Raw genomic sequence first — 21,134 nt, 5'->3', positions numbered from 1 at the left:
GGTATCCAAGGGAATCGCCCGGTAGCTGTTCTACCTCTTTAGCTGGGTGGGCATCCCGAACGGGATCCTGACAGACCAAGGTACTGAGTTTATGTTCCGCCTAATGAAAGATTTGTGTGCTCTCCTGCAGATCAAGCGGATCCGGACCGCCATCTTCCACCCGCACACGGATGGGCTCGTTGAGCGGTTCAATTAAAAGGACGGGAAGAACTGGGACCAGCTACTACCCCACCTAATGTTCTCAATCCGAGAAGTACCCCAGTACACTGGATTTTCCCCTTTCGAACTCCTCTACAGGAGGAGGCCGCGAGGCCTACTGGACCTCGCCAAGGAGGTGTGGGAACCCCAACTGACCCCCTTGGTAGAGCACGTGGAGACGATGAGGGAGCGGATGACAGCCATATGGCCAGTCGTGAGGGAACATATGGAGAAGGCCCAATGCGCCCAAACCCAGGTCTACAATCAGAGAGTCCAGCCCCGAGAATTCCAGGTGGGAGACAGGGTATTGGTCTTAATCCCAACGGTCGAAAGTAAGTTCCTGGCAACATGGCACGGGCCATACGAGGTGAGCGAGAAGCTGGGACCTGTCAATTGCCGCGTACGGCAGCCGTGGAGGCGGAAACCCCAACAGATTTACCACGTGAACCTGTTGAAGAAGTGGCACGAGAGGACAGCCTTGCCGTGTTATGGTCGAGACCCAGGACGCCAACGGTACCAGTGGTGGGCCCGAGCAATGAGGACCTTGACCCAGCCCAGAAGCAAGAGCTCAGGGAGCTCGTCGATCGGAACACGGCGGTGTTCTCCGAAATGCCAGGCCGCACGACCCTCATTGAACACCACATCCGTACCCGGACCAGGGAAACGGTACGAAAGAGGCCATATCGGATTCTGGAGCCCCTAAGGAAGGCCGTTTAAAAGGAAGTGGAGGCTATGCTGAGGATGGGGGTCGTTGAAGAGTCTCACAGTGCATGGTGCAGCCCCATTGTGTTGGTGCCCAAACCGGACGGTAGCCTGCGCTTCTGTAATGATTCCCCGGGGTGTGAACGACATAAGCTTGTTCGACACCTACCCCATGCCGAGGGTGGACGAGCTCATCGACCGATTGAGAAAGGCCCGGTACATCAGCACCCTTGACCTGACCAAAGGATATTGGCAGGTACCATTGGCAGCCTGGGGTTATCCCCAACTTTGCGGCTATAGCTTCCCCCATCACCGATCTAACCAGGGCCCACCTCCCGAAAACAGTGAAATGGACGGACGAGACAGAAGTGGCGTTCAGCCACCTGAAATAAGCGCTGGTCTCCCATCCGATTCTCATAACGCCCGATTTCCATGTGCCGATGTGGAGGAGCACCCCATCATGTACATCAGCCGAAAGCTGATACCTAGAGAAAAAAAAGTACTCTATTGTTGAGAAAGAGTGTCTAGCGGTGAAGTGGGCACTAGACACTCTCAAGTATTACCTGTAAGGTACCCACTTCACCCTGGTCATGGACCATGCTTCCCTGGTCTGGACGGCCAGGAGAAAGGACACAAACGATCGGGTCACCAGGTGGTTCTTGTCCCTTCAACTCTTCTCTTTTTCTGTTGTGCACAGGTCAGGGGCGAAGCATGGAAACGCGGATGACCTATCGAGAAGGGAGACATACGTCGCACTGATGACAGTCCCCTCCCCGACAGAGCTAAGGGGGGGGGGGGGGGGGGGGGGGGGGGGGGGCTGGACGTGCCAGGTCTCGACGGGCTCTCCGGCCAGGACTAATTGGGGCTGATTGGGGATTGGTGAGAAATCAAGGGCTGATTGCTCACCACCTGTACAAGTCGCATAACGTTGCCAGAAGGGCAGCACACAAGGGAGGGACTGGGGAAGGAAAGGACTCCCGTATAGTTGGGGACGGTACCAGAGGTAACAGGAGGGAGTTCAGTTTTTGATCCCCACAGGATACAGGAAGACCCGGAGCCCAGTAGACGGTATTCCAGAGAGGGTCTCTTGGGGGAGACCTATTATTTTCTATTGGACTTTTATTTTAATAAACACCTTTGAAACTGAGCTAATCCTACTCTGTCCGTGTCTGATCTGTGTAAACGTTTTGACCCAACCCACAATTTACAGTACCAGTCAAAAGTTTGGACACACCTACTCATTCTAGGGTTTTTCTTTATTTTTACTATTTTCTACATTGTAGAATAATTGTGAAGACATCAAAACTATGAAATAACACATATGGAATCATGTAGTAACCAAAAAAGTATTCAACAAATCTAAATATATTTTAGATTCTTCAAAGTAGTCACCCTTTGCCTTGATGACAGATTTGCACACTCTTGGCATTCTCTCAACCAGATTCACCTGGAATGCTTTTCCAACCGTTTTGAAGGAGTTCCCACATATGCTGAACACTTGTTGGCTGTTTTCCTTCACTCTGCGTCCAACTCATCCCAAACCATCTCAATTGGGTTGAGGTCGGGTGATTGTAGAGGCCAGGTCATCTGATGCAGCACTTCAAATCAAATCCAATTGTATTTGTCACATGCGCCGAATACAACAAGTGTAGACTTTACCGTGAAATGCTCACTTACAAGCCCTTAACCAACAGTGCAGTTCAAGAAGAACATTTTTACGATGTAGACAAAAATAAAAAGTAATAATAAAAGTAACACAATAAGTATAACAGTAACGAGGCTATATACAGGGGGCACCGGTACTGAGTCAGTGTGCGGGGGTACAAGCTAGTTGAGGTAATCTGTACATGTAGGTGGGGGGGAAGTGACTATGCATAGGTAACAAGCAAACGGTGAGTGTACAAAAGGGAGGGGGGGTCAATGTAAATTGTCCGGTGGCGATTTTAGGAGTTGTTCAGCAGTCTTATGGCTTGGAGGTAGAAGCTGTTGAGGAGTCTTTTGGTCCTAGCAAAGCACCCCCACACCATCACACCTCATCACCGTGCTTCACAGTGTCTCTGAATGTCCTTGAGTGGCCCAGCCAGAGCCCAGACTTAAACCTGATCAAACATCTCTGGGGAGACCAAAAAAACAACTGTGCAGCAACGCTCTCCTTCCTAACCTGACAGAGCTTGAGAGGATCTGCAGAGAAGAATGGGATAAACTCCCCAAATACAGTTGTGCCAAGCTTGTAGCGTCATACCCAAGAAGACTTGAGTTGCTTCAACAAATACCGAGTAAAAGGTCTGAATACTTATGTAAATGTGATATTTCCATTTTTTTATCTTTTATAAATTTTATAAAAACCTGTTTTTGCTTCGTCATTATGGGGCATTGTGTGTAGATTGAGGAGGGGAAAACAACTATTTAATGCTGTAACGTAGCAAAATGTTGAAAGTCAAGAGGTCTGAATGCTTTCTGAATGCACTGTATTTTATATATTTGCCTCTTCTCAACTTCCAGTAGGATGAGCAGTAAGAAGCAAATATATCCCATTGAAGTTCATCTTTTAGACACTAAGGATTCACAAGGTCCCCCACCCGAGGGACACTCCATTGTCTCCCACTGGCCCTCATTAGCTTTAGTTGTCCTCTACAGAGCCTTCCTCCACTTCCTGGTATACATATTTATGCAGCCTGGACATTGGGAGAACAGAGGAGACGAGAGGAGAGGGGAATGACATAATGGAAATCAATTCTCTCACTGGAATGAAAAAATGCAAAGCTCATTAAAAGGGATTCTGCACAAACCAAATTCATTTAGGTAATAATGATAAGGAAGGAAGAATATGTGGCCAGTGTCGTCTTCAAGTTGTCTCGCTCTCTCTCTCTCTCTCTCTCTGATTCACTCAGAATTAATATTTTAAATGGATGAGGAAGTTAATCGAGAAAGTTCTACATGCTTCACAATTAAGCAGAAGAAGAAGAGCTGAAAAAATAGCATGGAATAATAATCACATTAACTGCAGACAGCCAATCTTCCTTCCCAAAGTTTTGTGCTGACCGAAAAACCTGCTTAAAATAAGCCAGCAGTCCCTTAGAAGGAAAGAGAGAGAGAGAGAGAGAGAGAGAGAGAGAGGGGGGAGAGGAGAAGAGGGAGAGAGAGAGAGAGGAGGGAGAGGAGGGAGAGAGAGAAAAGGAGGGAGGGGTTGAGAAACCAGAAGAGAACCAGATGGAGAGTGTCTTTCAGTCTAACCCAACCAACCAGCAGTTATTTTTATTTGTTCTACATCTATTTCCATCCACCAAAGGGAACAGCCAGTTTGTCATAGAAATGAAATCTACCTCCCAGGAGGTGACTGCTGTTAAGGCCAGTCATTTGTTTTAAAGGAGATTTGAAGATTTGAATTTTTTTATTTTACCTTTATTTAACTAGGCAAGTCAGTTAAGAACAAATTCTTATTTTCAATGACGGCCTAGGAACAGTGGGTTAACTGCCTGTTCAGGGGCAGAAGGACAGATTTGTACCTTGTCAGCTAGGGGGTTTGAACTTGCAACCTTCCAACGCTCTAACCACTAGGCTACCCTACCGCCCGAATATGTTAAGGGTGAGACTAGTGGTGTTACAGCTGTCCGACAGGACTAGTAATACTGTTCTACTGTACTAACCTAAACAACACTGCTACAGCTGTCCGACAGGACTAGTAATACTGTTCTACTGTACTAACCTAAACAACACTGTTACAGCTGTCCAACAGGACTAGTAATACTGTTCTACTGTACTAACCTAAACAACACTGTTACAGCTGTCCAACAGGACTAGTAATACTGTTCTACTGTACTAACCTAAACAACACTGTTACAGCTGTCCATCAGGACTAGTAATACTGTTCTACTGTACTAACCTAAACAACACTGTTACAGCTGTCCAACAGGACTAGTAATACTGTTCTACTGTACTAACCTAAACAACACTGCTACAGCTGTCCAACAGGACTAGTAATACTGTTCTACTGTACTAACCTAAACAACACTGTTACAGCTGTCCAACAGGACCAGTAATACTGTTCTACTGTACTAACCTAAACAACACTGTTACAGCTGTCCAACAGGATCAGTAATACTGTTCTACTGTACTAACCTAAACAACACTGTTACAGCTGTTCAACAGGACTAGTAATACTGTTCTACTGTACTAACCTAAACAACACTGTTACAGCTGTTCAACAGGACCAGTAATACTGTTCTACTGTACTAACCTAAACAACACTGTTACAGCTGTCCAACAGGACCAGTAATACTGTTCTACTGTACTAACCTAAACAACACTGTTACAGCTGTTCAACAGGACCAGTAATACTGTTCTACTGTACTAACCTAAACAACACTGTTACAGCTGTCCAACAGGACTAGTAATACTGTTCTACTGTACTAACCTAAACAACACTGTTACAGCTGTCCAACAGGACTAGTAATACTGTTCTACTGTACTAACCTAAACAACACTGTTACAGCTGTCCAACAGGACTAGTAATACTGTTCTACTGTACTAACCTAATCAACACTGTTACAGCTGTCCAACAGGACTAGTAATACTGTTCTACTGTACTAACCTAAACAACACTGTTACAGCTGTCCAACAGGACTAGTAATACTGTTCTACTGTACTAACCTAAACAACACTGTTACAGCTGTTACAGCTGTCCAACAGGACTAGTAATACTGTTCTACTGTACTAACCTAAACAACACTGCTACAGCTGTCCAACAGGACTAGTAATACTGTTCTACTGTACTAACCTAAACAACACTGTTACAGCTGTCCAACAGGACTAGTAATACTGTTCTACTGTACTAACCTAAACAACACTGTTACAGCTGTCCAACAGGACTAGTAATACTGTTCTACTGTACTAACCTAAACAACACTGTTACAGCTGTCCAACAGGACTAGTAATACTGTTCTACTGTACTAACCTAAACAACACTGTTACAGCTGTCCAACAGGACTAGTAATACTGTTCTACTGTACTAACCTAAACAACACTGTTACAGCTGTCCAACAGGACTAGTAATACTGTTCTACTGTACTAACCTAATCAACACTGTTACAGCTGTCCAACAGGACTAGTAATACTGTTCTACTGTACTAACCTAAACAACACTGTTACAGCTGTCCAACAGGACTAGTAATACTGTTCTACTGTACTAACCTAAACAACACTGTTACAGCTGTCCAACAGGACTAGTAATACTGTTCTACTGTACTAACCTAAACAACACTGCTACAGCTGTCCAACAGGACAGTAATACTGTTCTACTGTACTAACCTAAACAACACTGTTACAGCTGTCCAACAGGACCAGTAATACTGTTCTACTGTACTAACCTAAACAACACTGCTACAGCTGTCCAACAGGACTAGTAATATTGTTCTACTGTACTAACCTAAACAACACTGTTACAGCTGTTCAACAGGACTAGTAATACTGTTCTACTGTACTAACCTAAACAACACTGTTACAGCTGTCCAACAGGACTAGTAATACTGTTCTACTGTACTAACCTAAACAACACTGTTACAGCTGTTCAACAGGACTAGTAATACTGTTCTACTGTACTAACCTAAACAACACTGTTACAGCTGTCCATCAGGACTAGTAATACTGTTCTACTGTACTAACCTAAACAACACTGTTACAGCTGTTCAACAGGACTAGTAATACTGTTCTACTGTACTAACCTAAACAACACTGTTACAGCTGTCCAACAGGACTAGTAATACTGTTCTACTGTACTAACCTAAACAACACTGTTACAGCTGTCCAACAGGACCAGTAATACTGTTCTACTGTACTAACCTAAACAACACTGTTACAGCTGTCCAACAGGACCAGTAATACTGTTCTACTGTACTAACCTAAACAACACTGTTACAGCTGTTCAACAGGACCAGTAATACTGTTCTACTGTACTAACCTAAACAACACTGTTACAGCTGTCCAACAGGACTAGTAATACTGTTCTACTGTACTAACCTAAACAACACTGTTACAGCTGTCCAACAGGACTAGTAATACTGTTCTACTGTACTAACCTAAACAACACTGTTACAGCTGTTCAACAGGACTAGTAATACTGTTCTACTGTACTAACCTAAACACCACTGTTACAGCTGTTCAACAGGACTAGTAATACTGTTCTACTGTACTAACCTAAACAACACTGTTACAGCTGTCCAACAGGACTAGTAATACTGTTCTACTGTACTAACCTAAACAACACTGTTACAGTTGTCCAACAGGACTAGTAATACTGTTCTACTGTACTAACCTAAACAACACTGTTACAGCTGTCCATCAGGACTAGTAATACTGTTCTACTGTACTAACCTAAACAACACTGTTACAGCTGTCCAACAGGACTAGTAATACTGTTCTACTGTACTAACCTAAACAACACTGTTACAGCTGTCCAACAGGACTAGTAATACTGTTCTACTGTACTAACCTAAACAACACTGTTACAGCTGTTCGACAGGACTAGTAATACTGTTCTACTGTACTAACCTAAACAACACTGCTACAGCTGTCCGACAGGACTAGTAATACTGTTCTACTGTACTAACCTAAACAACACTGCTACAGCTGTCCAACAGGACTAGTAATACTGTTCTACTGTACTAACCTAAACAACACTGCTACAGCTGTCCGACAGGACTAGTAATACTGTTCTACTGTACTAACCTAAACAACACTGTTACAGCTGTTCAACAGGACTAGTAATACTGTTCTACTGTACTAACCTAAACAACACTGTTACAGCTGTCCAACAGGACTAGTAATACTGTTCTACTGTACTAACCTAAACAACACTGTTACAGCTGTTCAACAGGACTAGTAATACTGTTCTACTGTACTAACCTAAACAACACTGTTACAGCTGTCCAACAGGACTAGTAATACTGTTCTACTGTACTAACCTAAACAACACTGTTACAGCTGTCCAACAGGACTAGTAATACTGTTCTACCCAGGACAAGACTTGCACTTGGTTCATCTCAGACCTCAGCCAATATTTAGCAGATGTGATGAAACCTAGCTCAACACAGTGCTGCCTGTGTGTACCTGTCCGCCTGTGTGTCTGTCCATCTGTCTGTCTGTTTGTCTGTCTCAACACCCTTCACTCATCTCTCTGTTTTACCTCTTTCCTACAGTATTGATTTCTCATTTTCTTTACTGCTGAGACGAAAACAATAACCTACTGTTGTCAATCAACAGTTCTGATCTGAAGGCAGTCAACTGATCTCTCTTTCTCTCTCTCTGTGCGTGCGTGCTACAGGGAGCTGAGTCCCAGGGAGAGACCCAGGCTGCAGAGGACCTCCTGCTCATCAACAAACCTCTGACACAACTCACATCCCTGCTCATTCAGATGGTAAGACATGGTGTCTGTCTGTCTGTCTGTCTGTCTGTCTGTCTGTCTGTCTGTCTGTCTGTCTGTCTGTCTGTCTGTCTGTCTGTCTGTTAGTACCTGTCTGTTTGTACCTGTATGTCTGTCTGTCTGTACCTGTATGTCTGTCTGTCTGTCTGTCTGTCTGTCTGTCTGTCTGTCTGTCTGTCTGTTAGTACCTGTCTGTCTGTCTGTCTGTTAGTACCTGTCTGTTTGTACCTGTCTGTCTGTCTGTCTGTCTGTCTGTCTGTCTGTCTGTCTGTCTGTTAGTACCTGTCTGTCTGTCTGTCTGTTAGTACCTGTCTGTTTGTACCTGTATGTCTGTCTGTCTGTCTGTCTGTCTGTCTGTCTGTCTGTCTGTCTGTCTGTCTGTTAGTACCTGTCTGTTTGTACCTGTATGTCTGTCTGTCTGTACCTGTCTGTCTGCCTGTTAGTACTGTATGTTTGATTATTACAGTTTAAAAAACAGTGCAGTGTATTTATATAGGATATCCAAAAATACTTGATATAAGTTGTTTGAAAAGTGCTGGAGCCCTCAGATCAAGGGGTTTGGAAGAGAGTGCTAGCCACTGCCAGGTAAATGCTGGTTCATCTTTGCCAATATTATTCAACATGACGCAAATATGTTAGTAAAAAGTAATGATCCATTCCCAGTGTATTTTTGACGTGATTTACCCATTTCCATTCTAATAGAGTGTAGCTAGTCTTATGATAAAACATCTAATAGTCAGCTTGAAATAATTCATTTGAAACAATATTAAATCATATTTTCATTGTCAGTCATGCCTTTTGACCAAGCCCCTGAAAACTTGACCTGTTGCTGATACAACATCATAAACTGAGTGGATTCTGAACGCATCATAAATAATGGACGACCCATTGTGGTTTAATGGTTTCTGCTGGTTCTGTGATATGAGAATCTATAGAAATAGATTTATGAATAATGATGACAGCGTCAGAGATAGATGGCTCCTGCGTTTTAAAATGAAGAGTTGAGGTTATTGGGTAGATATTGCGTTACATACTTCATGTTATTATTAGCCCCATCATTCCACTGTGAAATAGGCTTAAAATAAAAAGCATTTGGGATTTCCGCCGGCCTTCGTATTTCTCAAAAGTATTTCTCATTCACGGCTAACTTTGGCCTTGAGGTTAGGAGAAGGTAACTCACCTTCATAAAGTACCAGGGGCTTGAATGATTGAAGTTGTATCTGTTGCACATGGTAGCGCCACACTCCTACACAGTACACACACATAGCAAAGCAAAGAGTACACACACACACACACACACAGAGTACACACACACACCATATTGCCTCCCCCCTAGAGTACCTCTGGTCCACCATACTCTCAGTTGGTATTTCTGAGTGAGTGAACTGAGTGAACACACACACATAGGAACACTCTGCAAGCCTCCCCTCTGGCCATGTAAATCACACAGATGGCATAGGAGAACAGACCCACTGGGAGGGCCTTTTAAACGCCCCGTGGTGCTGCATGGAGCCCACTCTGTGTTTACCCCTGGCCACAGACACGCAGACAGCCTGTACCCAGACCCAGGATTCATCCACCTCCACAGCCCTAGTCTCAGTCCCAGCCAAGCTGTCCCTCTGAGCCGTAGGGGAGTGACTCAATCTACCAGCCCCACCCACCACAATCACTACCACCACCACCACCACTCAGTACACCAGCAGCCCAGACTGCTAGCCTTGTGTCAACATATTTCTGCATAAAAACAGTGAGCTGAGAGCATGACAATGTGCCTTCCTGGAAGTCAGCGACCTGCAGTTGAACCACACTCAACCTCTGTCTGAATAGGCTTCTGTTTGACTGGGGCTTTGTTTGTGTGTTTGTGTGTGTGTAAATTAATACATTTGTTATGGGGAGGGGGAGTATGTTGTGTCATTATGGGGGAGGGGGGGCTGAACAGAGTGTGTCACAACAGGGTCTGAAACACAAACCTGCTCTCTCGGTGACCTCCACTTGTGGTCTGTCACAAACAGATTGCACACTAAAAACAGCCATGTCTTGGAAGGAGACAACCAAACCTCTAATCAGTGTTATACTGCTGATATAACCCTGCCTCTTTTTACAGCGATAGCAAAGGATTTTATGGGAAATTATGCAAATACATACAATTTAGCTCCCAAACTCTGTGCCTGATAATATGCAATTTTACAGCGACTGTAAATTAACATTTGCTCCGCATGTTGAAGAATGTTTATGAATATATCTAGCCCTTCACCAGCACAGTGCATCAAGAAGACGTATGTGTTTTGAGGCAGAGAGAGGCCTTATTGAACACATGTTAAATACAGACTTCAACAACACAGGCAGGTGTCCTAGTAAATACACCTCAGGATCCCTCTCAATGTTACTTACTGACAAAGAATTAGAGTATGCCTGGGAGAGTTTGTGTGTGTTTGCGTCTGTGTGTGCGTGTGTGAGTGAGTTAATGAATACATTTGTTTAGGGCAGGGGAAGTATATTATGTCATGATGGGGGCAGTACTCTGAGGGTAGCAGCAGCACTCTGAGGGCAGCAGCAGCACTCTGAGGGCAGCAGCAGCACTCTGAGGGCAGCAGCAGATCTCTGAGGGCAGCAGCAGATCTCTGAGGGCAGCAGCAGATCTCTGAGGGCAGCAGCAGATCTCTGAGGGCAGCAGCAGCACTCTGAGGGCAGCAGCAGAACTCTGAGGGCAGCATTAGAGGGCAGCACTGCCACACGTCAGTCCACTAGTTGCTCCCCTCTCCTCTTTCAGCCCACTTTAATAGCTTTGATTTCATGCATTGGATTCATTGCATGTTATTTCTTACCCTTCTTTAGATGCATCTACTACCACTGTTGAGTAAACAGGATATTGATGTAAAGCCTGCTAAGCAGGTGTTAACTCTTGTCTGTTTTGACTTAGTATTGTTCAGATGCCAATACTATCAGCATAGGACTGCACAGTGAGACTAAAGAGCCTTTCAGTGGTGGGTTTGGCTTCAGCAGGGAGTTTAGAATGCTGGGCCTTTTGGGATAGACCTGGGGGCGGGCTCTTTCTGGATCATTGTTTGGGATTTCGGCATTTGGCTCGTGCTGAGTGGCGGCCGGCGTACAAAAGAGGGGCAGGATTAGGCCCTCTCTGCGCCCCTGGCCCCTTAGCCCCATGGGACTGGGGAAGAGGAGAAGAGGGCAGCAACAAATCAGCGGTGAAAGGAGCCTAAACCCCAGTGATTACGCCCCTAGCTTTTACTGAAATAGAGGACTGGGTGGGGACTGGAGGGAGAACCCCTGAGCTGAGCTCAGTTTCATTACTAGGTCACAGTGATGTGATGGGTTCCTATAGAAGGTCCATTGCTTATAACCCAAAGTGTCTCTCTCTCACTCGCTGATGAAACTTCAAAGCCCCCTACCCTAGCCCCCTAGCCTAGCCCCTTAGCCTAGCCCACTAGCCTAGCAGCTCCCTAGCCTAGCCCGCTAGTATAGCTCCCTAGGCTCCTAGCCTAGCTCCCTAGTCTAACCCCCTAGCCTCTAATGTCCACAGCAGGCACACATCAGGGCAGGGCCACTATACCTAACCTAGCTCCCTAGCCTCTAATGTCTACAGCAGGCACTCTCATCAGGACCACTATACCTAACCCCCTAGCCTTAGGCTCGCTCCCTAGCCTAGCCTCCTAGCCTAGCTCCCTAGTCTAACCCCTTAGCCTCTAATGTACACAGCAGGCACTCATCGGGGCAGGGCCATGTTAGTGTTCAAATACTGGAGAGTTGAGACCAAATCACGGACGCTGGACAGAGTGGATTTCAGTTGTAACAAAAGACAGTTTTAATGCGTCAGAGATATCTTGTCCCGCAGTTTTACGTGCACGGACCTAGTTCACATAACTCGGCAAGGAGCCAGGTGAAAAAAGAGGCCTATACAACGGTTACATTAATTTTTATACATAGAATAAAGTAGGTGGAGTCTTGTCGTTTCGGTCTTCTTGACTGGTCGGAGGGTTGGAGGCGGGCCTTGCTCTAGCCAGAGCAGAAGCCCCATTGGTGCACAGCAGAGCCTTATCCTGAGCATCCGACCAATAGGGGGGGTCAGTCTTGTGGCTGGGTGTATGTGTTCTTACGACGGAATGTCTTTGTTTATATGAGCTATGTGTATGAATACTTATATAACAAATCCCTCTCTTCACGTCTATTAGACGTGAAAACTATAGCAGAAAGGTGGCGGTTGCAATCGTGGGTATACATAAGGTGGTGCTTCTAACCTTGTCTGATTTGCATGGTGGGTCTGTAGGTGTAGTGCTACGTTTGGGACGGGAGTGATTGGAGGGAGTGATATCAGGAAAGGAGTTAGGGACATGTGTAGGGGTTGGTGTACGTGATGTGGCAGGGTGAAATAGTTGTTCAATTAACCATGTGAAAGTCCTAGGGTTACTCCAAATATCAGTAGGAATATCACAAATAAGGGACCAGATATCCCCAGCCTCACCCAGAGAGGGAGAAATTTCCCTCTAACTGGGCGAGGTTCCCTTCTCAGGGGAGGCGGAGTTTGATGCCGCATCACCTGAGGAAGGAGTGTCTTCATTTGGAATCGAATTTAGGCCGCTCAAATCAGCTCTGACTTCAGTCAGTGTTCTAGAAGGAATTGGGGCTGGGGTGCAATGTGTAAGGCCAAGGTGTGCCTGATTTACCTTTGACCTGGACTGAGTGTGAAGTAACCTCCTTCACTTCGTACGGTCCAGTCCACCTGGGTTCCAGCCACTTTCTCTTGTGGACTGTAACCCTCACCCCGTCACCAACCTTTACCTTCAGTAGTGGCGTGTCCCCCGGCAGCTCCCCCTCCTGGACCTTGTGAACCTGGGTAGAGAGTGCTGCAGAGAGAACCGTCAGTTTTTTCACATAATTAGACATTACAATTTGTTGTACATCAAGGGCGGGCATATGACCTCCCTCCCTTGGTGGACCATGCATGACTCTACCAGTCATTATCCCATGAGGCACATACTTTAGCTATCTTAGCTTTTGGTTTTGGTTTGACGTTCCACCAGATTTTGGGATTGGGGCCTGTACACAGATCCAAATCTGTGGGTTATGCCAAATCTTTCTTCCACCTGTCTCAGGTGTTTGTTAAATGTAAGCCATTTGTCAAATTTGATTTGTCTTGGGATGCCATACCTGGGTATTAGTTTGGTTTGTAGCCACTCAAAGACTGACCTAGCATCCTCCCCTTTTGTTAGTATTGCCTCTACCCATTTGGAGAACCTATCTACTATGACTAGGAGATAGAGTTTGCCTTTAGATAAAATTTCGGGGCCCATGTCGGTATAGTCTATACTAATATCCTGAAAACATGCATTAGGTATTAAGTATGAGCCCATTGGTGTTCGATATGGTTTCTTTGGGTTGTGTCTGTCACAACCATTGCATTCGTCACAAAATAAATCATCGTCATAAAATAAGTCAGTCATATTTTTTATGTGAGGGTGCCACCAGATGTGCGAGGCCTTTTTGGAGGGTCTTTAGTTTGCCTTCGTGTGTGGGGCCATGTGTTTCTCATAAAAGTTCTGGGTCCATCAGTGTGGCCTGCTTCATGGGCATGGGCTGAGTCTGTATAGATATTCAGTCTTTCCTTTTCCTCTGATGAGGACCTGCGTCAATCCGATGATTTCAGCTAATTTGGCCGATGCTGGTTGAGGGATGATGGCTGATTGAAGGGTGACATGTGAACCGTCTGGGAGTTGCTGTTTCCTTCTTCTGCCGTGGGTGGTGGGCATTTTTATGGCCAGGGGATGGTGTTCCCAGTCATTCCCTGGAACTGCGGTTTGTTGTATGCGGGTTGCTGATGCATGGGTGTGGGTCCTGGTTGCTGATGTTCGTATTGTTGAGGTCTATTTCCACCCCTTTCCTTCCCATATGGACCTCTCGTAGAGTTCCACTGGCGTTGTTGTGGTGTGAGTGGGTATGGACACTCTCGTGAGTAGTGCCCTGGAGTTCTACAGTTGAAACAAACCCCTCCTCTTGGATGGCCTGGTATCCATTGCGGCTGGTATGCAAATTGTGGTTGCGGGGGATACCAAGGCCCCGGGTTGGCTGGTTGAGGACCGGCCTGCTGTTGAATCATCTGGGAGATAGTCTGGGCCACTATTTGAGAGATGTCTGTTTTGGTGCCTGTCTCCTTCGTTTCTTCCGCCACCATCTATTTCTTAGGTTTTTTCTCCTTGTTGTGCTTCCTTCAATTGGAGTTTCAGGAGTTGTACCTGGAGGGACTGCACCTGGCTCTCAGCACCCCCTCTTTCCTTGTTGTGCTGGGTCACATGGTGGTGCACATGAGTGTTGAATTGGGTCAGAGGAAGTGCAATCAACCCTACCGTTCCTCTGAGTTTGGTTTTAACATCTCCGGGACACCCGTTGACCACCATTTCCTTCCACATGCTGAGTGTGGTATCAGTGTGATCGAATGGTTCTTCGTGGACCGATCTCCATGTGGTCTTAGCCCTGTCCAGGTATGCTGCAGGTTGCTCACCTGGGTTGATTGTAAAGGAGGATAAGGTGGCATGGTTTCTTTCTGTAGGGTATGCTCTCCGTAGAACTTCCCATAATCTGGTACGGAAGTGGTCTATGGGCAGTGTTGGGGCCCGCCATCCAAGGTCAGCTGCTGTCATGAGGGCCTCCATGGTTCCGTGGTCGGTGGCTCTTGCTAGAAGTGCTTTCATGTCTCCTAGGCAGAGTTGCAGGCCTGACGTAAGTGTCTGCAGTTGAAGTAGCCACGCTGAAGCTCCTCCATGTAGGCTAGGCATCTGTCCCATCAGTGTTGTTAAATCAGTCATTTTCCAGGGCTGGTACTCCACAGTGTGTGCATCACCTGGTGTCGGTCGCAGGGGGTACTGTCCTGCCATCTCCTGCTCTCGCTCTCTTCTATCAGCAATTCTGGAGGACCGACGGAGTGTTTCGGACCCCATTGATTCGGTAACTTTGGTTACTGTTCCTCTCATTATGCCTTCCACACGGTAGGCTCCCTCTCTGTTGTTATCTTGGTTAGCTATTAGCTCCCTGAGTTCCTTAGCTCGAGCTATTGATGATTTTAGCAGCTCCTACATCTTAGTCACGTTTGGAGCTCCCATCGGAGCTGGGGTGAGCACCATGTCAATTTCTTCTTCGTTTTCGATATCCATGTTCTGATGACAGTCCTCCCTATCCGTCTGATAGAAGTGGTTTGAATCTAATCTTGTTTGTAGGTGTCCTTCTGGTTTCAGAGGTGAGAGAGTTCACAGAGGAGCATTGTGGCCGCCGTTCCTGGGGGAGGTCTCCTGCTCCTGGAATCCCAGTTTCGAACTGTTCACATACCATATGGCCAGCCGTTATCCCCAGGGTAATTTCCCCTTTTAACTCCCCTTGGTCTATTCTCAGAACTGGAGCCTGTATTGTGGGAGGTGCCCTGGGCAGGAATGGGTTGTGTGACGGGCTCCGGTGATTTTGTCCCTTTGAGTATGGCGGGGGCTGAACTGCCTCCATTGTCAATTGTGGATATAGTGAGGGAGAAACGGCCACAGGGGGAGCCGTGGGCAAGTTCTCAGGCGGAGCTTTAACATCCCCCGACGCCACAATAGCCACGCACATCATGTCTGGTGTGTTTTTTGGTAGTACCCTCCTACTCTCCTGTATGGCCCATGTACCTATCTTGAGCTCCCCCTCCGCTCTCTCTCTCTCTCTTGTACCTACTTTTTTGAACCTGTGTATCTTGTTTCTCTCCGCCTCACTCGCTTTTGCATGCTCTACTGCGTCCTCTAATTCTGTCTGCATATCTTGGAGTTTCCCCCCTGTAGGTGGTCCTCCGCTAAAATAACCTGCTTGTGTCCATCTTATCCGTAATCCTTTCCACACTTTCTCCACTTTCCCATACTGTTCTTTACCTCCCGCTCTATCAATCATACTCTGATCTAAATATTCATTGAATTTTAGTTTGGGCGTGGTAGCTGCAGACATTTTATCTAGTTCGTCTGATAATGTGTATAATGCGTTATTTAGGTATATTCAATCCTTACTATGTGGTGTTTATTTCTATCGTTGTATGCTTAGATATACTGCTGTACTGGCAATGGCTTATCTCTTCTACCCCCACCCTCGCATACAAAGGGGGTTATCAGTATGTGACGCCCGCCACGTGTCTGTTTCTCCGGTATTTTATTTGAATTTGTTCAGCGATTCGTTTAGGTATTTTCTAAAAATGATTTGGCGATTTCCTTTTGGAACAATATATCAGTGAATATATGCGGTTCTATAACAATTTTCAGAGTAATTCTAGCTCTTTAGGAAATATAGATAGAATTTCTAGACAACTAAGAGTTCAGTGAATTATTTAAATACTTTCTGTAAACAATTCTGTAAATTCCTTTATGAACTTATATCAGTAAATTCGAGCGATTCTATAGCAATTGTCAGAATAATTATATATCTTTAGGAAATATGGATAGAATAGAAAAACCCCAAAATCAGTGTGTAGCTTTTAGCGTCTGTCAAACAAAGTCTGTACTAAGCTCGGCGGCTTATTTAAATACTTTCTAGAAACAATTCAGTAAGTTCCTTTATGAACTTATATCAGTAAATTCCAGCGATTCTATAGCAATTGTCAGAATAATTTTAAACTTTAGGCAATATCAACAGGAATGAAAAAAACGAAAATCAGTATTCCAGCCCGGCTGCTGTCAATCAAAGTTGCACGGCCATTCGATACTAAGGTGGCTTTGTCTATCAGCACGTGTGCCTAATAGCCCAGTTACGTATCCCAACCTACTCCGCGACAAACGTTTCTTTCAATTTAATTTCCCCCATCTCCAAATCATGGAATGTCAACTCTGGTTCATATTATGTTTATTGTTTGATGTGTAATAGCCACATCATTCCCGATCTCTGTCTTGTGGAAGGCCAAACTTACATATCCTATATCTATTCGACTACACCTCTAACATAACCAATTAAACAGTTTACAACTTATTCACTAGGATCTTTTACATGCAGATTCAGTCGATCTATTAATTAACTACACCTCTAAACACAACCAATTAAACAGTTTAGAACTTATTCAATAGGATCTTTTACATGCATACTACACTTCTAAAACACAACCAATTAAACAGTAAGCACTTATTTAATAGGATCTTTTACATGCATACTACACTTCTAATAATAGGCCAATTGATAAAAAATAAAAATACAAATAAAAAATAAAAACGAGCAAAACAAGATCTCCCCGATCAATGTCTTAGGTTCTTATGTAAAAATTTGGGCACCGATTCATACTCACGCCCAGTACTTTCTGATCAAAATTTGGTTTAGGCTATAATACAATATGCAGATTTCGATATAACGGGCTCTGCTCACCTTATATAGAGCGCTCCGATCAGATTTCCTGAGGCAAGATGGATGGCTGGGGAAGTCACTCTTCCGTCTGATTTTTTAGCCGTGATCAGTCTCGTCCTCTCACACTAACTTATAATAGATCGAATTCAAGAATAACCAAACTCTGCTACCAAGTTTGTTAGTGTTCAAATACTGGAGAGTTGAGACCAAATCACGGACGCTGGACAGAGTGGATTTCAGTTGTAACAAAAGACAGTTTTAATGCGTCCGGAGGGTTGGAGGCGGGCCTTGCTCTAGCCAGAGCAGAAGCCCCATTGGTGCACAGCAGAGCCTTATCCTGAGCATCCGACCAATAGAGGGGGTCAGTCTTGTGGCTGGGTGTATGTGTTCTTACGACGGAATGTCTTTGTTTATATGAGCTATGTGTATGAATACTTATATAACAGCCACTATACCTAACTATACCTAGCCTCCTAGCCTCTAATGTCAACAGCAGACACTCTCATTAAGGCAGGGCCACTATACCTAGCCTGGTCCCACATCTGTTTGTTTTGTATAGCCAACTCATATGTTTGTTATTGCCAAATAATGATCATAGGAGTTCGCTATACAGCACAACCAGACATGATACCAGGCTACTATTACACCTAGTTGCACAGAGAGTCCTCCCATGGATGGTTCATCAGTCAGTCAGTACTGTTTGACACAGAAATATAGAAATGGAACAGAAACTATGGAACTGTCTATCACAGTAACCCCCCCATACCTACCTTCAGCACAGACCTGAGTTATTTTTTATCAGTCTCAGGATACATTCTAAATCTCCTTCCGAGACGTCATCATGGCTCTTATTCAGCACCAATATGGGCTGAGCTGTCCATGGAATAGCAGCATGGCAAAGGGAGTGTCCCAAATGGATTCCTATTCCCTTTATAGTGCACTACTTTTGACCAGGCCCTATATAACGAATGGGGTGCCATTTGGGACGGAGACACTCATTACAGAGTATGAAGAAGTGGAATGGAAGAGGGAAGGGAAGACGAGACAGCTGAGTTAATGGAGATTTCTCCCACTGATTGATATGTCACTCATTGCTGCCATGGCAGCCTGTCACTATCAGTGGTATTTGACACCTGGCAACATGAAGAGAAGGGAAATACAGAGATGATGATGACAGGGAAATGGTGAAGGAACCAAATCCAGTTTGAGACCAGATTGAACCAAAGAATAACGTGAAAATTAAAGCGGGATGTTTATCACCTCTTGGAATGGTTATTTTCTAGACTGACAAGGCTGTAGTTAGCATGCTAGTGGCTAGGCTCTAGTTAGCCTGCTGGTGGCTAGGCTGTAGTTAGCCTGCTGGTGGCTAGGCTGTAGTTAGCCTGCTTGTGGCTAGGCTGTAGTTAGCCTGCTGGTGGCTAAGCTGTCATTAGCCTGCTGGTGGCTAGGCTGTAGTTAGCCTGCTAGTGGCTAGGCTGTAGTTAGCATGCTGGTGTCTAGGCTGTCGTTAGCCTGCTGGTGACTAGGCTGTCGTTAACCTGCTGGTGGCTTGGCTGTCATTAGCCTGCTGGTGGCTAGGCTGTAGTTAGCCTGCTAGTGGCTAGGCTGTAGTTAGCCTGCTAGTGGCTAGGCTGTAGTTAGCATGCTGGTGTCTAGGCTGTCGTTAGCCTGCTGGTGACTATGCTGTCGTTAACCTGCTGGTGGCTTGGCTGTCATTAGCCTGCTGGTGGCTAGGCTGTAGTTAGCCTGCTAGTGGCTAGGCTGTCGTTAGCCTGCTGGTGGCTAGGCTGTCGTTAGCCTGCTGGTGGCTAGGCTGTCGTTAGCCTGCTGGTGGCTAGGCTGTCGTTAGCCTGCTGGTGGCTAGGCTGTCGTTAGCCTGCTGGTGGCTAGGCTGTCGTTAGCCTGCTGGTGGCTAGGCTGTCGTTAGCCTGCTGGTGGCTAGGCTGTCGTTAGCCTGCTGGTGGCTTGGCTGTTGTTAGCCTGCTGGTGGCTAAGCTGTCATTAGCCTGCTGGTGGCTTGGCTGTCATTAGCCTGCTGGTGGCAAGGCTGTAGTTAGCATGCTAGTGGCTTGGCTGTCATTAGCCTGCTGGTGGCTTGGCTGTCGTTAGCCTGCTGGTGGCTAGGCTGTAGGTCGGTGGAAGCTGCTGAGGGGAGAACAGCTCATAATAATGGCTGGAATGGAATAAATGGAATGGTATCAAAAACATGGTTTTCATATATTTGATACCATTCCATTCACTCCATTCTACTCCATCCCAGCCATTATTATGAGCCGTCCTCCCCTCACAGCTTCCACTACTGTAGTTAGCAGAAGTGGTTTGGAGATTACACACAGGACCAGGTGATGATGAGTCAGTCTAATCACGTCACAGTGGTTTACATTGTGTTATCTCATTACAGGTGTCAAGGTTGACATTTCCCTAAGAGCAGAAACCAAAAGATTTTCTGAAAATAAAGTACAGTAGACCATAATTAACACTACTGGTCTTTTGTTGTGTAGAAGTATTGCAGAAAGATATCCCAGATGAGCATCCCATTTCTGGAAAACTTTTGGTAGCCCCGGCACATCTAAATAATATTTAGTTGTCTTTTTGTGTGTTCCCTGTTATGTAGCTGCCGTGTGAGGATGTGGAAGTGTATGAGGAGACCAGTCAGTGCCTGTCCCTGCTGATGCAGCTGTATGGAGGGGACAGCCCTGACTCCCTCAGCCCCCTGAACCTCCAGAGCCTCAGCCACGCGCTGCAGCTCCAGACCCAGCCTAAACAACACAGACTACTGCTCCGTATCATCAAACGCCTGGTGAGTAGAGAACCCTCCCACCTATAGCACTAGTTACAGCTTAAGATACTACTGTGTTATAATAGTAGTAGTAGCAGTAGTAGTGGTAGTAGTAGTAGTAGTATCAGTAGTAGTAGTATCAGTAGTAGGAGTAGCAGTAGTAGTAGCAGTAGTAGTAGTAGCAGTAGTAGCAGTAGTAGCAGCAGCAGTAGAAGTAGTAGTAGTAGGAGTAGCAGCAGTAGTAGTAGCAGTAGTAGCAGCAGCAGTAGTAGTAGTAGCAGCAGCAGTAGTAGTAGCAACAGTAGTAGTAGTAGTAGTAGTAGTAGTAGTAGTAGTAGTAGTAGTAGTAGTAGTAGTAGTAGTAGTATCAATAGTAGTAGTAGTAGCAGCAGCAGCAGTAGTAGTAGTAGTAGTAGCAGTAGTAGTAGTAGTAGTAGCAGCAGTATTAATAGTAGTAGTAGTAGTAGTAGTAGTAGTAGTAGTAGTAGTAGTAGTAGTAGTAGTAGCAGTAGTAGTAGTAGCAGTAGTAGTAGCAGTAGTAGTAGCAGCAGTAGCAGTAGTAGTAGCAGCAGCAGTAGCAGTAGTAGTAGCAGCAGCAGTAGTAGTAGTAGTAGTAGCAGCAGTATCAGTAGTAGCAGCAGCAGTAGTAGTAGTAGTAGTAGCAGCAGTATCAGTAGTAGCAGCAGCTGCAGT

At 45.4% G+C, this 21,134-nt stretch overlaps 1 protein-coding gene across 1 annotated transcript in view; it reads left to right on the top strand.

Moving 5' to 3' along the window:
* Positions 1-21,134, top strand: part of LOC139419042 (serine/threonine-protein kinase ULK4-like) — a 199,629-nt gene that overhangs the window by 113,752 nt on the left and 64,743 nt on the right. The window contains exons 31-32 of the mRNA XM_071168905.1: positions 8,219-8,311; positions 20,277-20,462. Coding sequence (XP_071025006.1) covers positions 8,219-8,311; positions 20,277-20,462 — 279 coding nt within the window. The remainder of the gene's footprint in view (positions 1-8,218; positions 8,312-20,276; positions 20,463-21,134) is intronic.

Source organism: Oncorhynchus clarkii, chromosome 2 (genome assembly GCF_045791955.1).
Source record: "Oncorhynchus clarkii lewisi isolate Uvic-CL-2024 chromosome 2, UVic_Ocla_1.0, whole genome shotgun sequence".
Lineage (NCBI taxonomy): Eukaryota > Metazoa > Chordata > Actinopteri > Salmoniformes > Salmonidae > Oncorhynchus > Oncorhynchus clarkii.
The sequence above is the reverse complement of the archived record's forward strand: the minus strand, read 5'-3'. Positions and strand labels throughout refer to the sequence as shown.